This window comes from Salmo salar, chromosome 01, assembly GCF_965601325.2.
Source record: "Salmo salar chromosome 01, fSalSal1, whole genome shotgun sequence".
Taxonomy (NCBI): Eukaryota; Metazoa; Chordata; class Actinopteri; order Salmoniformes; family Salmonidae; genus Salmo; species Salmo salar.
Window position 1 is genome coordinate 128,477,356 of NC_138291.1, and position 13,316 is coordinate 128,490,671.

Sequence of the window (13,316 nt, forward strand, 5' to 3'; positions counted from 1 at the left end):
GAACACCCTCTGTGTTCTGTTAGACAGGTAACTCTTGCCTTCGGGAACATGTGAACTTTCTTGTGCCTTAATAACAAACATGTATGCAATCTGTAAATACGAATAAAATTGATAAATTACAAGACTTATTGGTTAATCTGTTAGTGCTAGGGGGCAGCATTGACACGGCTGGATAAAAAACATACCCGATTTAATCTGGTTACCACTCCTACTCAGTAACTAGAATATGCATATACTTATTACATATGGATAGAAAACACCCTAAATTTTCTAAAACTGTTTGAATGGTGTCTGTGAGTATAACAGAACTCAAATGGCAGGTCAAAACCTGAGAGATTCCTTTACAGGAAGTGGCCTGTCTGACCATTTCTTGAACTTCTTTTCCATCTCTATCATTTACTAAGGATCTCTGCTCTAACGTGACACTTCCCACGTCTTCCATAGGCTCTCAGAGCCCGGGAAAAAACAGAATGTCGTCATTCCAGCCCCAGGCTGAAACACATTATCGCCTTTCTCAAGTGGCCCATCAAGAGATACTAGCTTATGCGCGTGACCCCGACCGCCCCCGCCTTTGGGATTTTTTCCTCTGTTTGCCGAAAAGGAGATTCCCTGTCGGAATATTATCGCTTTTCTACGAGAAAAATGACGTAAAAATTGATTTTAAACAGCGGTTGACATGCTTCGACGTACGGTAATGGAATACTTTGAATTTTATTGTCAGGAATTGCGCCAAGCGCGCGACACTTCTTTACTATTTCGGATAGTGTCTGGAACGCACGAACAAAACGCCGCTATTCGGATATAACGATGGATTATTTTGGACCAAACCAACATTTGTTATTGAAGTAGCTGTCCTGGGTGTGTATTCTGACGAAGACAACAAAAGGTAATGACATTTTTATAATAGTAAATATGATTATGGTGAGTGCTAAACTTGCCGGGTGTCTAAATAGCGAGCCCGTGATGCCTGGGCTATGTACTTAGAATATTGCAAAATGTGCTTTCACCAAAAAGCTATTTTAAAATCGGACATATCGAGTGCATAGAGGAGGTCTGTATCTATAATTCTTAAAATAATTGTTATGCTTTTTGTGAACGTTTATCGTGAGTAATTTAGTAAAATGTTAGCGAATTCCCCGGAAGTTTGCGGGGGGTATGCTAGTTCTGAACGTCACATGCTAATGTAAAAAGCTGGTTTTTGATATAAATATGAACTTGATTGAACAAAACATGCATGTATTGTATAACATAATGTCCTAGGGTTGTCATCTGATGAAGATCATCAAAGGTGAGTGCTGCATTTAGCTGTCTTCTGGGTTTTGGTGACATTATATGCTGGCTTGAAAAATGGGTGTCTGATTATTTCTGGCTTGGTACTCTGCTGACATAATCTAATGTTTTGCTTTCGTTGTAAAGCCTTTTTGAAATCGGACAGTGTGGTTAGATTAACGAGAGTCTTATCTTTAAATGGCTGTAAAATAGTCATATGTTTGAGAAATTGAAGTAATAGGATTTTTAAGGTTTTGAAAATCGCGCCACAGGCTGGCAGTGGCTGTTACGTAGGTGGGACGAATTCGTCCCGTCTAGCCTAGAGAGGTTAAGCCACAGAAAAAGTCAGCAACCTTTCCACTAGCCATGATTGTCTGAGATAATGAGTGGGCTGGACATGCCGAGAGAGGAGTTCAGATTGGTCTGCCATATAGATGGCGTCTGTCTATTTGAGCTGGTCAGGCTGTTTGTAATCCTGTCGAACACGGCTTTTATGAAATGTATTGTGTAGTGGAGCTGCATGTGTTGCTCTCCACTTTCTGGAGGATCAAGTTTTGAAATCAGTGGAATTAGAGTATGATAGCTCAAGAGATGGAGAAAACACCTGTCTCTGGATTACATCTTCAAACTCAGGGCAACCGTGGCATGGCGTCTGTAACAGGGAGCAGCAGATTGTTGAACAGATTCATGCAGGGTAGTAACGACATGATCTGGCACTATGTTCATTGTTGTTTAACTAGCTAACATTAGCTGGCTGGCTCGTTAGCTAACGTTACGTGACGTGTGTGATCTTACACGTTGTTTACCTAGCTAGCTAACATTGAACCTGGTTGGTTAGCTCCCAGCATATTCATGTAGGGTAGTAACGACATGATCTGGCACTATGTTCATTGTTATTTAACTAGCTATTTTTAGCTGGCTGGCTCGTTAGCTAACGTTACGTGATGTTGTTTACCTAGCTAGCTAGCTACATGTCCTAAGCTAAAGTGTACAACACCCGTTGAATATGGCCGGTGTCAGTAAAAGTCTGTAAAAAGCGTAATGTAATTGTTGCCAGCAGAGCTGGTTAGGCTGTTTTCATGTTATCCAGAGGTAAACAAATCATCGTCCAGAGCATCAAGTGGGCGCTCTGAACGTTATATAAAATATCCCCATAGTCTAGTAAAGGCATAAATGTAGCTGATACTAGCCTCCTTCTGGCTTCAAAAGAAAAACAGGCCTTATTCCTAAAATAAAATCCCAACTTCAGCTTCAATTTTATTTGTAAGTTGTTGAATATGCAATTTTAAAAAGAGAGGCTGTCATCAATTAAAATTCCAAGATATTTATATGAGGTTACAGTCTCAATCTCATTGCCCTGACAGGTAGTAATAGGTTTGTATGTGACGTGGCCACATGTAGAAGTAGATGACAGTGCATCACACAGTGAGACCAAAAACAAAGATCTACACACATGCAAGAGGCATTTCTCACTCAATTGACCTAATGTTGTGATGTATTTTTTTTTAAGCCACTCAATAGGTCTACCTGTAACGTGGGTCGTCTAAAGGGGACCAAGGCGCGGCGTGTGAAGTGCTCATATTTCCTTTAATGAATACACTTAAAACAGAAAACAACCAAACCGTTCCATCAGGTACTATAGACAAACCGGAAAACACTTACCCACAAAAACCCAGGAAGAAAAACCCCTACTTAAATATGATCTCCAATCTCGAGGCAACGAGGATCAGCTGCCTCCAATTGGAGATCAACCCAAACAACCCCAACATAGAAATATAAAAACTAGAACTTAGACATAGAAATAGAAAACATAGAAAACCCCAAAACACCCCCTGTCACGCCCTGACCTACTCTACTATAGAAAATGACATCTTACTAGGGTCAGGACGTGACACTACCATCATTCTTGGAATTACTTCACCATCTTACCCACAAACTCAATTCAACATGGTTGCACATTGTTGGCTGAAGTCATTACACAAATGTAATTATTCTAAAGTCACATAGATAATAAACTGACGGTGTTTCAATATGGAGCGTAAAGTGATCTGTTTTTACCATGTCAACAAAGACCTTTGGTTCTAAACATTCAACAATAAACTGAGGGAGAATTCATAATTTTCATCATACAGTATCTGTCTTTATTTCAAGTGTTGGTGATCATAACAGACAGAGGGCTAAGGTAAGAGACAGACAGACAGTGGGCTAAGGTAAGAGACGGACAGACAGAGGGTTAAGGTAAGAGACAGACAGACAGACAGACAGACAGACAGACAGACAGACAGACAGACAGACAGACAGACAGACAGACAGACAGACAGACAGACAGACAGACAGACAGACAGACAGACAGACAGACAGAGGGTTAGGGTAAGAGACAGACAGACAGACAGACAGACAGACAGACAGACAGACAGACAGACAGACAGACAGACAGACAGACAGACAGACAGACAGACAGACAGACAGACAGACAGACAGACAGACAGACAGACAGACAGACAGACAGACAGACAGAGGGTTAAGGTATGAGACAGACAGAGGGTTAAGGTAAGAGACAGACAGACAGACAGACAGACAGACAGACAGACAGACAGACAGACAGACAGACAGACAGACAGACAGACAGACAGACAGACAGACAGACAGACAGACAGACAGACAGACAGACAGACAGACAGACAGACAGACAGACAGACAGACAGACAGACAGACAGAGGGTTAGGGTAAGAGACAGACAGAGGGTTAAGGTAAGAGACAGACAGAGGGGTAAGGTAAGAGACAGACAGAGGGTTAAGGTAAGAGACAGAGATCGTTAAATGATGGGTCAGAGTCATATAATCCCCACTGCAGTCAGGGTTCTGTTGCTATGGCAACACTGCACTTCAGAGTAGATCTGAGATCTTCTGTATCCTGCTGCACCTTCTAATCTCTGAAGACCCAAACACAAACCCTCCTTAGACCCCCCCTCCCTTATACATGGAATAGGTGCATGTGCTGGAAATGTTTGTATGGCAATAATTGTTATTGAAAAATCTGATTTTACAATTGTGTTAGAAATGATTGACTTCTATGCCGTGCCTGGTCTGATCTTCATGGTGATGGCTTTCAGGGAGTATGTAAAGCCTTTCCATGTTTTCCAGTTGATGCCAATACCATAGGTAGACTCACCCCATGCATATATCCCATTGGGGTTAGCAAAATGGCATTCGTTGTTCCAGAATCCTCCGTAGTACACCTGGGCACAGTTGGCAGCGTCAAGGTCCTGGTCTTTATCTAAGGTTGAAAATTTCTGACCATTGTGATAAACCAGAGAATCTCCTGAGGAAAAGAACAGAGATAAATAAGGATTGTAGTTAACCTAGTGATAGTAGTTCCACCAGCTTGCAGCCTTTTTAGCATTCTAGTACAGTTAAATAGTTAACACACACACATGGACGCAGCGGTCTAAGGCACTGCATCTCAGTGCAAGAGGCGTCACTACAGTCCCTGGTTCAAATCCAGGCTGTATCACATCCGGCCGTGATTGAGAGTCCCATAGGGCGGCTCACAATTGTCCCAGCATCGTCCGGGTTTGGCCCAGGGTAGGCCGTCATTTTAAATAAGAATTTGTTCTTAAAATTAACTGACTTGCCTGGTTAAATAAAGGTTACACACACACCACACTGACCAACAAGTTATTTTGTTGGCATTTACGTATGTCCCCATTACCAGAAAAATGTAATCGCAACCTATTTCTTTCAGTTACTTGCTGTGTTGTTTGGTTGTTCATTTGTTCAGTCGCTTCATTCTCAACCAGGATTTCTATGGAACGCCGTTTGGGTCTTTGCTACGGAACGCCGTTTGGGTCTTCGCTATGGAACGCCATTTGGGTCTTTGTGTGTAAAAAAATATACTATTTAACGTTAACAAGTCAATTAAGCTTGTTGACCAATCAGGATCTGAATATGGACTTCACGTCTCATAATAATTTAAGGCGTTCATTAATATTTTACGTAGTTATTGCACATTGATTACAGTATCACTCGTATTCCATATGTCACAACGATTCATCAATACGTCTGCTATGATGCTGGTAAAGTTGTTGCACCTACAGTGCTGGTCATTAACAAAAAGCTAGCTAGCTCATGGATGCAAACAATGTTCTTCCCCAAAAACACAGCAAAATGACATGATCTGTTTCAGTTGCTATAGTTAGCTAGCTATCTAGCTAGCTGTCATCATCTAAAATAACCCTAATTTATAAGACAGTTCTTAGTTGATTAATGGAGGTGTCACGAGCGGGTAGAACTGTTTTAGGGTGAGTCAAGCGCAGGAGACTGAGGTCCGTTGGAACAAACTTGATTTAATAAATCCAAAGGCAAAATCCATATACGGCTGGGAGCACAACAGTCAAAAAGACTAAAAGAAGCTCCGCTCAAAAGGGCAGATGGGGCGCAGCCCGGCAACCCTACTGCCTATACAATAAGTCGTAACCCAAACAATATAACACCACACGTAACAAAGAACAATCCCGCACAAATCCTAACTAAACACAGACAGACTAAATACCCCCCCACTAATGACAAACACGAAACAGGTGCAATCAAAAAACAGACATAACGAACAGACACTGAAACACAGATCGGTGGCAGCTAGTAGGCCGGCGACGACGAACGCCGAGCACCGCCCGACCGAGGAGAGGCGCCACCTTCTGTGGACGTTGTGACAGGAGGACGCATCTATGTGAAGCTAGCCACAATAAGGATTAGCCACAATAAGGATTAGCCACAATAGTGGACTTTGGAAGTTAGCCTTCAAAATAAAAGTATGGCATAATTATACTATTTGTATTCATTTGCATCACTGTCAATTACATACTTTTATTTTGAAGGCAAACTGCACATTCCACTATTGTGGCTAATCCTTATTGTGGCTAGCTTCACAACACATAACCCGGTCCGGTTGAGCCTCACTAGTGTTGGGTCGCGTCAATTCGAATCTGGTATTAGGATATAAACAAACCATGCAACTTAGTTTTGCAATGATTATTTAATTCATCTTTAAGTAAATAGAATGATAGTACAAATGGAAAATATGATGTTCGTATATACGGTCTCACTGTAACACCACGCAGGGCAGACTGAGAGCTGAAATGTCATCACAAGTTCTTCTTTAAATACTTCTTGACAGACGTAGTTCCCACTCCTTGCTGGGCCTGTCAGAGTAGAGACTGGGTGTGGTTTAGACTTACTCCAGCCTATCGTTGGCGTGCAGGTTGGTCCCAACCTCGTGACGCATCACATGTTGCCAGGCGTTGGATCTTATCTTCTTAGTGTATACTCAAGAGTCAGCAACCACTCAATTTCCAGTGATTTACTTATACTGTTGTTTCTCCACTCTACCTGTTCCTCACATGCTCCCCTTGTGATGGGTTTCACAACCTCCTATCACTAAGTCAGCAGCCTACACCTTGTTACATAATGCACAGTTCTCTAAAACCCCTACTTTGCACCCATTATCTTGTTATTGCTGTTGTTCAGCAAAAAAGCTCTTGCAAAACCATGTTTTAAAGCATCATCATTCTGTCCACATGACCCACCATCACATGAGCCACTTCCTCTAACATATAGCAGTATTCAATTATCTATAGTTTATATACTTAATATTGTGGCATAGCTTCTCTGTTATTTTATATAGGTTATGCTAACAAATAGTTGGTTAAACCCTAACACTAGCCAGATGAAGCTAGCTGGCTGCTTATAACGTTAGCTTTGGCCAACAGGGTTAAGCAGCTGGCTAGCTAGTTATTTTCATGAACTGAAGTACCATTTCAATAGGCGAACAAGTAGCTACCTAGCTAATACTTACTCACAAGGATTCCTAAATCATTGCTAAGAATAATGAAAATGACTGCAGTTTCTACTGGTCATTGTTTTCAGGCTGGTTGTATTGGTGCCAGCTAAGTACCAAGCTAAAGCTAGCTACCCCAGAAGTTGCGGTCGACCAATGATGCTTTATTACCAACGCAGTATTGAAAACACATCATGGCCGATGTTTGCATGTTTGCTTTTTTGTACAGCTTTGACAGTGCAACTGTATCTTTTTTGACACGCAAAGACCCAAACGGCGTTCCATAGTATGTATGTCGTGAAGCTAATAGCAGTGACGCTATTACTGTGTAACACTGGTAGGGCAACATCTGAAAAATAGCACCTACTTGGTAGTGTGTGCTGGTGCTCGACCAGTCGGCGAAAGCCAACATCACCCACAACAGAAAACAGTTGATTGTCAAGGGCAATGAATTCCATTATCTTGGCTTTAATGGATTTTGCCTTTGAGTTGTATCACTGAATGTTCTTACTCTTTCAAATGACTGCTGGACTTGTTGTCTGCTCGATCCACACAGCAGACATTGTGGGCTAGGTTAGGAATGCTGTGTTGCACGTGTAGAGTAACATTTTACGTGTTATCATTTCGTCATGTACCTACGTTACATATGTTTGCATGTCAGCTTTGACATCAGTTTTGCGCATCAGCGTTAAAGTAGACAACGGCCAATACCGATGTTGGCATTTTTAGCTAATATTGGCCGATTCTGATATGTTCACCGATATATCGTGCATCCCTAGTATGAACCCTTGTTGACAGATTTTCTTGGACTATTTTCCTTGGAATTTTCTCTGGTACTATATTCTGGTGCTATACTCTGGTACTACAGTATATTCTGGTACTATATTATTGGACTATATTCTGGTACTACAGTATATTCTAGTACTATATTCTGGTGCTACAGTATATTCCTATGGTATATTATTGGACTATATTCTGGTACTACAGTATATTCTGGTACTATATTCTGGTACTACAGTATATTATTGGACTATATTCTGGTACTACAGTATATTCTGGTACTACAGTATATTCCTATGCTATATTATTGGACTATATTCTGGTATTACAGTATATTATTGGACTATATTCTGGTACTACATTATATTCTGGTACTATATTCTGGTACTACAGTATATTATTGGACTATATTCTGGTACTACAGTATATTATTGGACTATATTCTGGTACTACAGTATATTCTGGTACTACAGTATATTCCTATGCTATATTTTTGGACTATATTCTGGTACTACAGTATATTATTGTACTGTATTTTGGTACTACAGTATATTCTGGTACTATATTCTGGTACTACAGTATATTATTGGACTATATTCTGGTACTACAGTATATTCTGGTACTATATTCTGGTACTACAGTATATTATTGGACTATATTCTGGTACTACAGTATATTCTGGTACTACAGTATATTATTGGACTATATTCTGGTACTACAGTATATTATTGGACTATATTCTGGTACTACAGTATATTCTGGTACTATATTCTGGTACTACAGTATATTCTGGTACTATATTCTGGTGCTACAGTATATTATTGGACTATATTCTGGTACTACAGTATATTCTGGTACTATATTCTGGTACTACAGTATATTCTGGTACTATATTCTGGTACTACAGTATATTCTGGTACTATATTCTGGTACTACAGTATATTCTGGTACTATAAATTGTCACCCACCTGCTCCTCCATCTTTGAATGAGCCCAGTGTTAGCAGGTATCCTTCAGCCTCTGGTCCAACGGAGAAGGAAGAGTACTGAGCATAGACCTTATTCCCCTCAAAGTCCTCCATGTCCACCCTCAGCTCATAGGTTCCTTTCATAGTCAGGAGATGCATTGTCTCCAGCCCTGGAGAATGAGATCAACATAGCAGTTCACTGTGTTGTCTGAATACAATGACAAATGGCCTTGAATGAACTAGGACAAACCGGATGAAGTCAGTGGTAAAACAAGGTTCTAGGAGGAGAACGTTCTGTTGGCTAGAAGTTAAACCAGTTCTTACCCAGACAGTACTCTCCAGCTGCGCTCCCAAAACCACTCTTGTACTGATCCCACTTCCTGTGGATGTTCACTGATCCATCCTGTCGGCTCTGAATCAGCTGATTTAGAGAGAGAGATTGTTTAATTGACATATTAAGAGAAAGAGATTGTTTAATTTACAGATTAAGAGAGATTGTTTAATTTACAGATTAAGAGAGAGAGATTGTTTAATTTACAGATTAAGAGAGAGAGATTGTTTAATTTACAGATTAAGAGAGAGAGAGATTGTTTCATTGACAGATTAAGAGAGAGAGATTGTTTAATTTACAGATTAAGAGAGAGAGATTGTTTAATTTACAGATTAAGAGAGAGAGATTGTTTCATTGCCAGATTAAGAGAGAGATATTGTTTAATTTACAGATTAAGATAGAGAGAGATTATTTAATTGACCGATTAAGAGCGATATGTTGTTAAATTGACAGATTAAGAGAGAGATATTGTTTAATTTACAGATTCAGAGAGAGAGAGATTGTTTAATTGACAGATTAAGAGAGATTGTTTAATGGACAGATTAAGAGAGAAAGAGATTGTTTGATAAACAGATTAGGAGAGAGAAAGATTGTTTAATAAACAGATTAGGAGAGAGAGAGAGACAGTTCATGGTAAATTAGTCTTTTAGTGTATTTCAATACCACAAATTGAAACTGACTGTCCACTTTCTTAGATATGCACTTTCCAAGCCCATGTCACAGAACACCTGGACAGGTGAGGTAGGTCCTGCAGGGTAGATGGTGTAGACCCCATTCTGTCCAGAACCTGATCTATAGACCTCATCACAGTCCACTGGATGCAGGGAGGACTGCACCATCATGGGGACCAGTAGAACCAGCAGCAAGATGGACTGCAGCACAGGGTAGATGGATATAGCAGTTTTAATGCAAAAACGGTCTATCGTTGGTTCATTTGTATTTGTATTTATTATGGATCCCTACTCTTCCTGGGGTCCAGCAAAATTAAGGCAGTTTATACCATTTTAAAAACATTACAATACATTCACAGATTTCACAACACACTGTGTGTCCTCAGGCCCCTACTCCACCACTACCACGTATAGTGCGTATGTTATCATGTGTGTGTGTCTGTGCCTATGTTTGTGTCTCTTCACAGTCCCCGCTGTTCCATGAGGTGTTTTTTAAATCTGATTCTCCTGCTGCATCAGTTACTTGATGTGGAAAAGAGTTCCATGTAGTCATGGCTCTATGTAGTACTGTGCACCTCCCATAGTCTGTTCTGGACTTGGGGACAGACTATGGTGGCATGTCTTGTGGGGTATGCATGGGTGTCTGAGCTGCGTGCCAGTAGTTTAGACAGACAGCTCGGTGCATTCAGCTTGTCAACACCTCTCATAAATACAAGTAGTGATGAAGTCAATCTCTCCTCCACTTTCAGCCAGGAGAGATTGACATGCATATTATTAATATTAGCTCTCTGTGTACATCCAAGGGCCAGCCGTGCTGCCCTGTTCTGAGACAATTGCAATTTTCCTATGTCCTTTTTTGTGGCACCTGACCCCACGACTGGACAGTAGTCAAGGTGTGACAAAACTAGGGCCTGTAGGACCTGCCTTGTTGATAGTGTTGTTAAGAAGGTAGAAACTAGTGCCTGTAGGACCTGCCTTGTTGATAGTGTTGTTAAGAAGGTAGAAACTAGGGCCTATAGGACCTGCCTTGTTGATAGTGTTGTTAAGAAGGTAGAAACTAGGGCCTGTAGGACCTGCCTTGTTGATAGTGTTGTTAAGAAGGTAGAAACTAGGGCCTGTAGGACCTGCCTTGTTGACAGTGTTGTTAAGAAGGCAGAGCATCTCTTTATTTTAGACAGATTTCTCCCCATCCTTGCTACTGTTGTATCAATATGTTTTGACCACTGGTTATCAGTTTGACGTTTTTTCCTGAGTGGGCAACTTGATGAAAGCCAGTCAATATTTAAATCAGCCAGAAAATATACCTCTCTGTTGATATCACATACATGATCAAGCATTTCACACATATTATCCAGATACTGACTGTTAGCACTTGGTGGTCTATAGCAGCTTCCCACCAGAATGGTCTTTTCATTAGAGACACATGTCCTATATTCACGTTAGTATCTCTGAATGTTGTTTTCTGATTATTCTTATAATGGTGTGGTTTATTACTACCTACCGTCATTGTTGTGATAGATGTCTGTTTGCCTTTGAAGGAAACTTCAGATACCTACCATCGTTGTTGTGATAGATGTCTGTTTGCCTTTGAAGAAAACTTCAGATACCTACCATCGTTGTTGTGATAGATGTCTGTTTGCCTTTGAAGGAAACTTCAGAATAGTATGTTGAATGGATGTCCTGTTAGAGAAGGGAGCTCAGTTACTACAGTAGTGCTCAGGTCACCAGCTGTTGGTGAAATACTAACACTTACCCAGCCACTCTGTCTCACTATGACAATTTACATTTTACTGTGTTAACAAACACGATTCTAGTTAGGTCCTTTGATGACTGAACAGATCGGACAATGTTACATTAGGCACCAGGAAAACCTGCCTTCCTAATTGTTTTATTTGAAATGATTTGTGATCGATGTATTCATGAAAGAGTTAAGAATAGTGAGAGACATGCATAGGCTCACCTGTATCAGTGACAGATGTCAGTGTCTTCACGAGCTGTTTGTCCCCACTAAGATGCAAACCTCTTTTATAAAGGCAACCCAGAGCATGTTGCAACACTCAGTATTTTTCTCTGTGTTTTTCCGAAGCGCCGGCCAAACAGCCGGTAACATACTTATTTTCAGCCGGCTTCTTTTTCCACTTAAAAAATGAACTGCTACTTTTCATTTAACAGTTTTAATTCGCAGAAAACTCAGTTGAGACCCCGCCTGCTAGAATGAACGATGTGCATCTTCTAGTGATCTGTTGATAGGACAGGCCCATGATCTGTTGATAGGACAGGCTGATGATCTGTTGATAGGACAGGCCCATGATCTGTTGATAGGACAGGCCCATGATCTGTTGATAGGACAGGCCCATGATCTGTTGATAGGACAGGCTGATGCTCTATTGATAGGACAGGCTGATGATCTATTGATAGGACAGGCTGATGATCTATTGATAGGACAGGCTGATGATATATTGATAGGACAGGCCCATGATCTGTTGATAGGACAGGCCGATGATCTGTTGATAGGACAGGCTGATGATCTGTTGATAGGACAGGCTGATGATCTGTTGATAGGACAGGCTGATGATCTATTGATAGGACAGGCCCATGATCTGTTGATAGGACAGGCCCATGATCTATTGATAGGACAGGCCGATGATCTATTGATAGGACAGGCTGATGATCTATTGATAGGACAGGCCCATGTCAGTCATAATGTGAGCAATGACAGGGAACACTGCTGGTTTGACCGGGTGCTATTTGTCCCGCCTCCGTACCTGTGTGATGTGTGGGCGCTGTGATGGCTTGCAGTTGAATTTCTTTACACGGAGGAGGGTGGTCCAAACCTCTTTATAAACGGAACCAGAGACATGTTGCAACACTCAGTACATTCTCTGGTCCAGTCATTCTAGGAAACACTCTGGCATGTGGGTAGTTTGACCTTGGTAGTGATAGAGGCTGCTCTGACCTTGGTAGTGATAGAGGCTGCTCTGACCTTGACAGTGATAGAGGCTTCTCTGATCTCGACAGTGATAGAGGCTGCTCTGACCTTGGTAATGATAGAGGCTTCTCTGACCTTGGTAATGATAGAGGCTGCTCTGACCTTGGTAATGATAGAGCCTGCTCTGACCTTCATAGTGATAGAGGCTGCTCTGACCTTGGTAATGATAGAGGCTGCTCTGACCTTGGTAGTGATAGAGGCTGCTCTGACTTTGACAGTGATAGAGGCTGCTCTGATCTTGACAGTGATAGAGGCTGCTCTGACCTTGGTAGTGATAGAGGCTGTTCTGACCATGGTAGTGATAGAGGCTGCTCTGACCTTAATAGTGATAGAGGCTGCTCTGACCTTGGTAGTGATAGAGGATGCTCTGACCTTGACAGTGATAGAGGATGCTCTGACCTTGATAGTGATAGAGGCTGCTCTGACCTTGACAGTGATAGAGGCTGCTCTGACCTTGACAGTGATTGAGCCTGCTCTG

At 41.3% G+C, this 13,316-nt stretch overlaps 1 protein-coding gene across 1 annotated transcript; it reads right to left on the reverse strand.

Annotated features, from left to right (window-relative positions):
- Positions 1-2,837: 2,837 nt before the first annotated feature.
- On the reverse strand, positions 2,838-9,262 carry LOC106591086 (microfibril-associated glycoprotein 4). Its single transcript, XM_014182275.3, has 3 exons — positions 9,172-9,262; positions 8,850-9,017; positions 2,838-4,590 (listed from the first exon to the last, which is right to left on the reverse strand). Exons 2-3 carry the CDS (start codon positions 9,004-9,006, stop codon positions 4,340-4,342), a joined length of 408 nt encoding a protein of 135 aa, XP_014037750.3. The 5' UTR covers positions 9,007-9,017; positions 9,172-9,262; the 3' UTR covers positions 2,838-4,339.
- Positions 9,263-13,316: the final 4,054 nt, after the last annotated feature.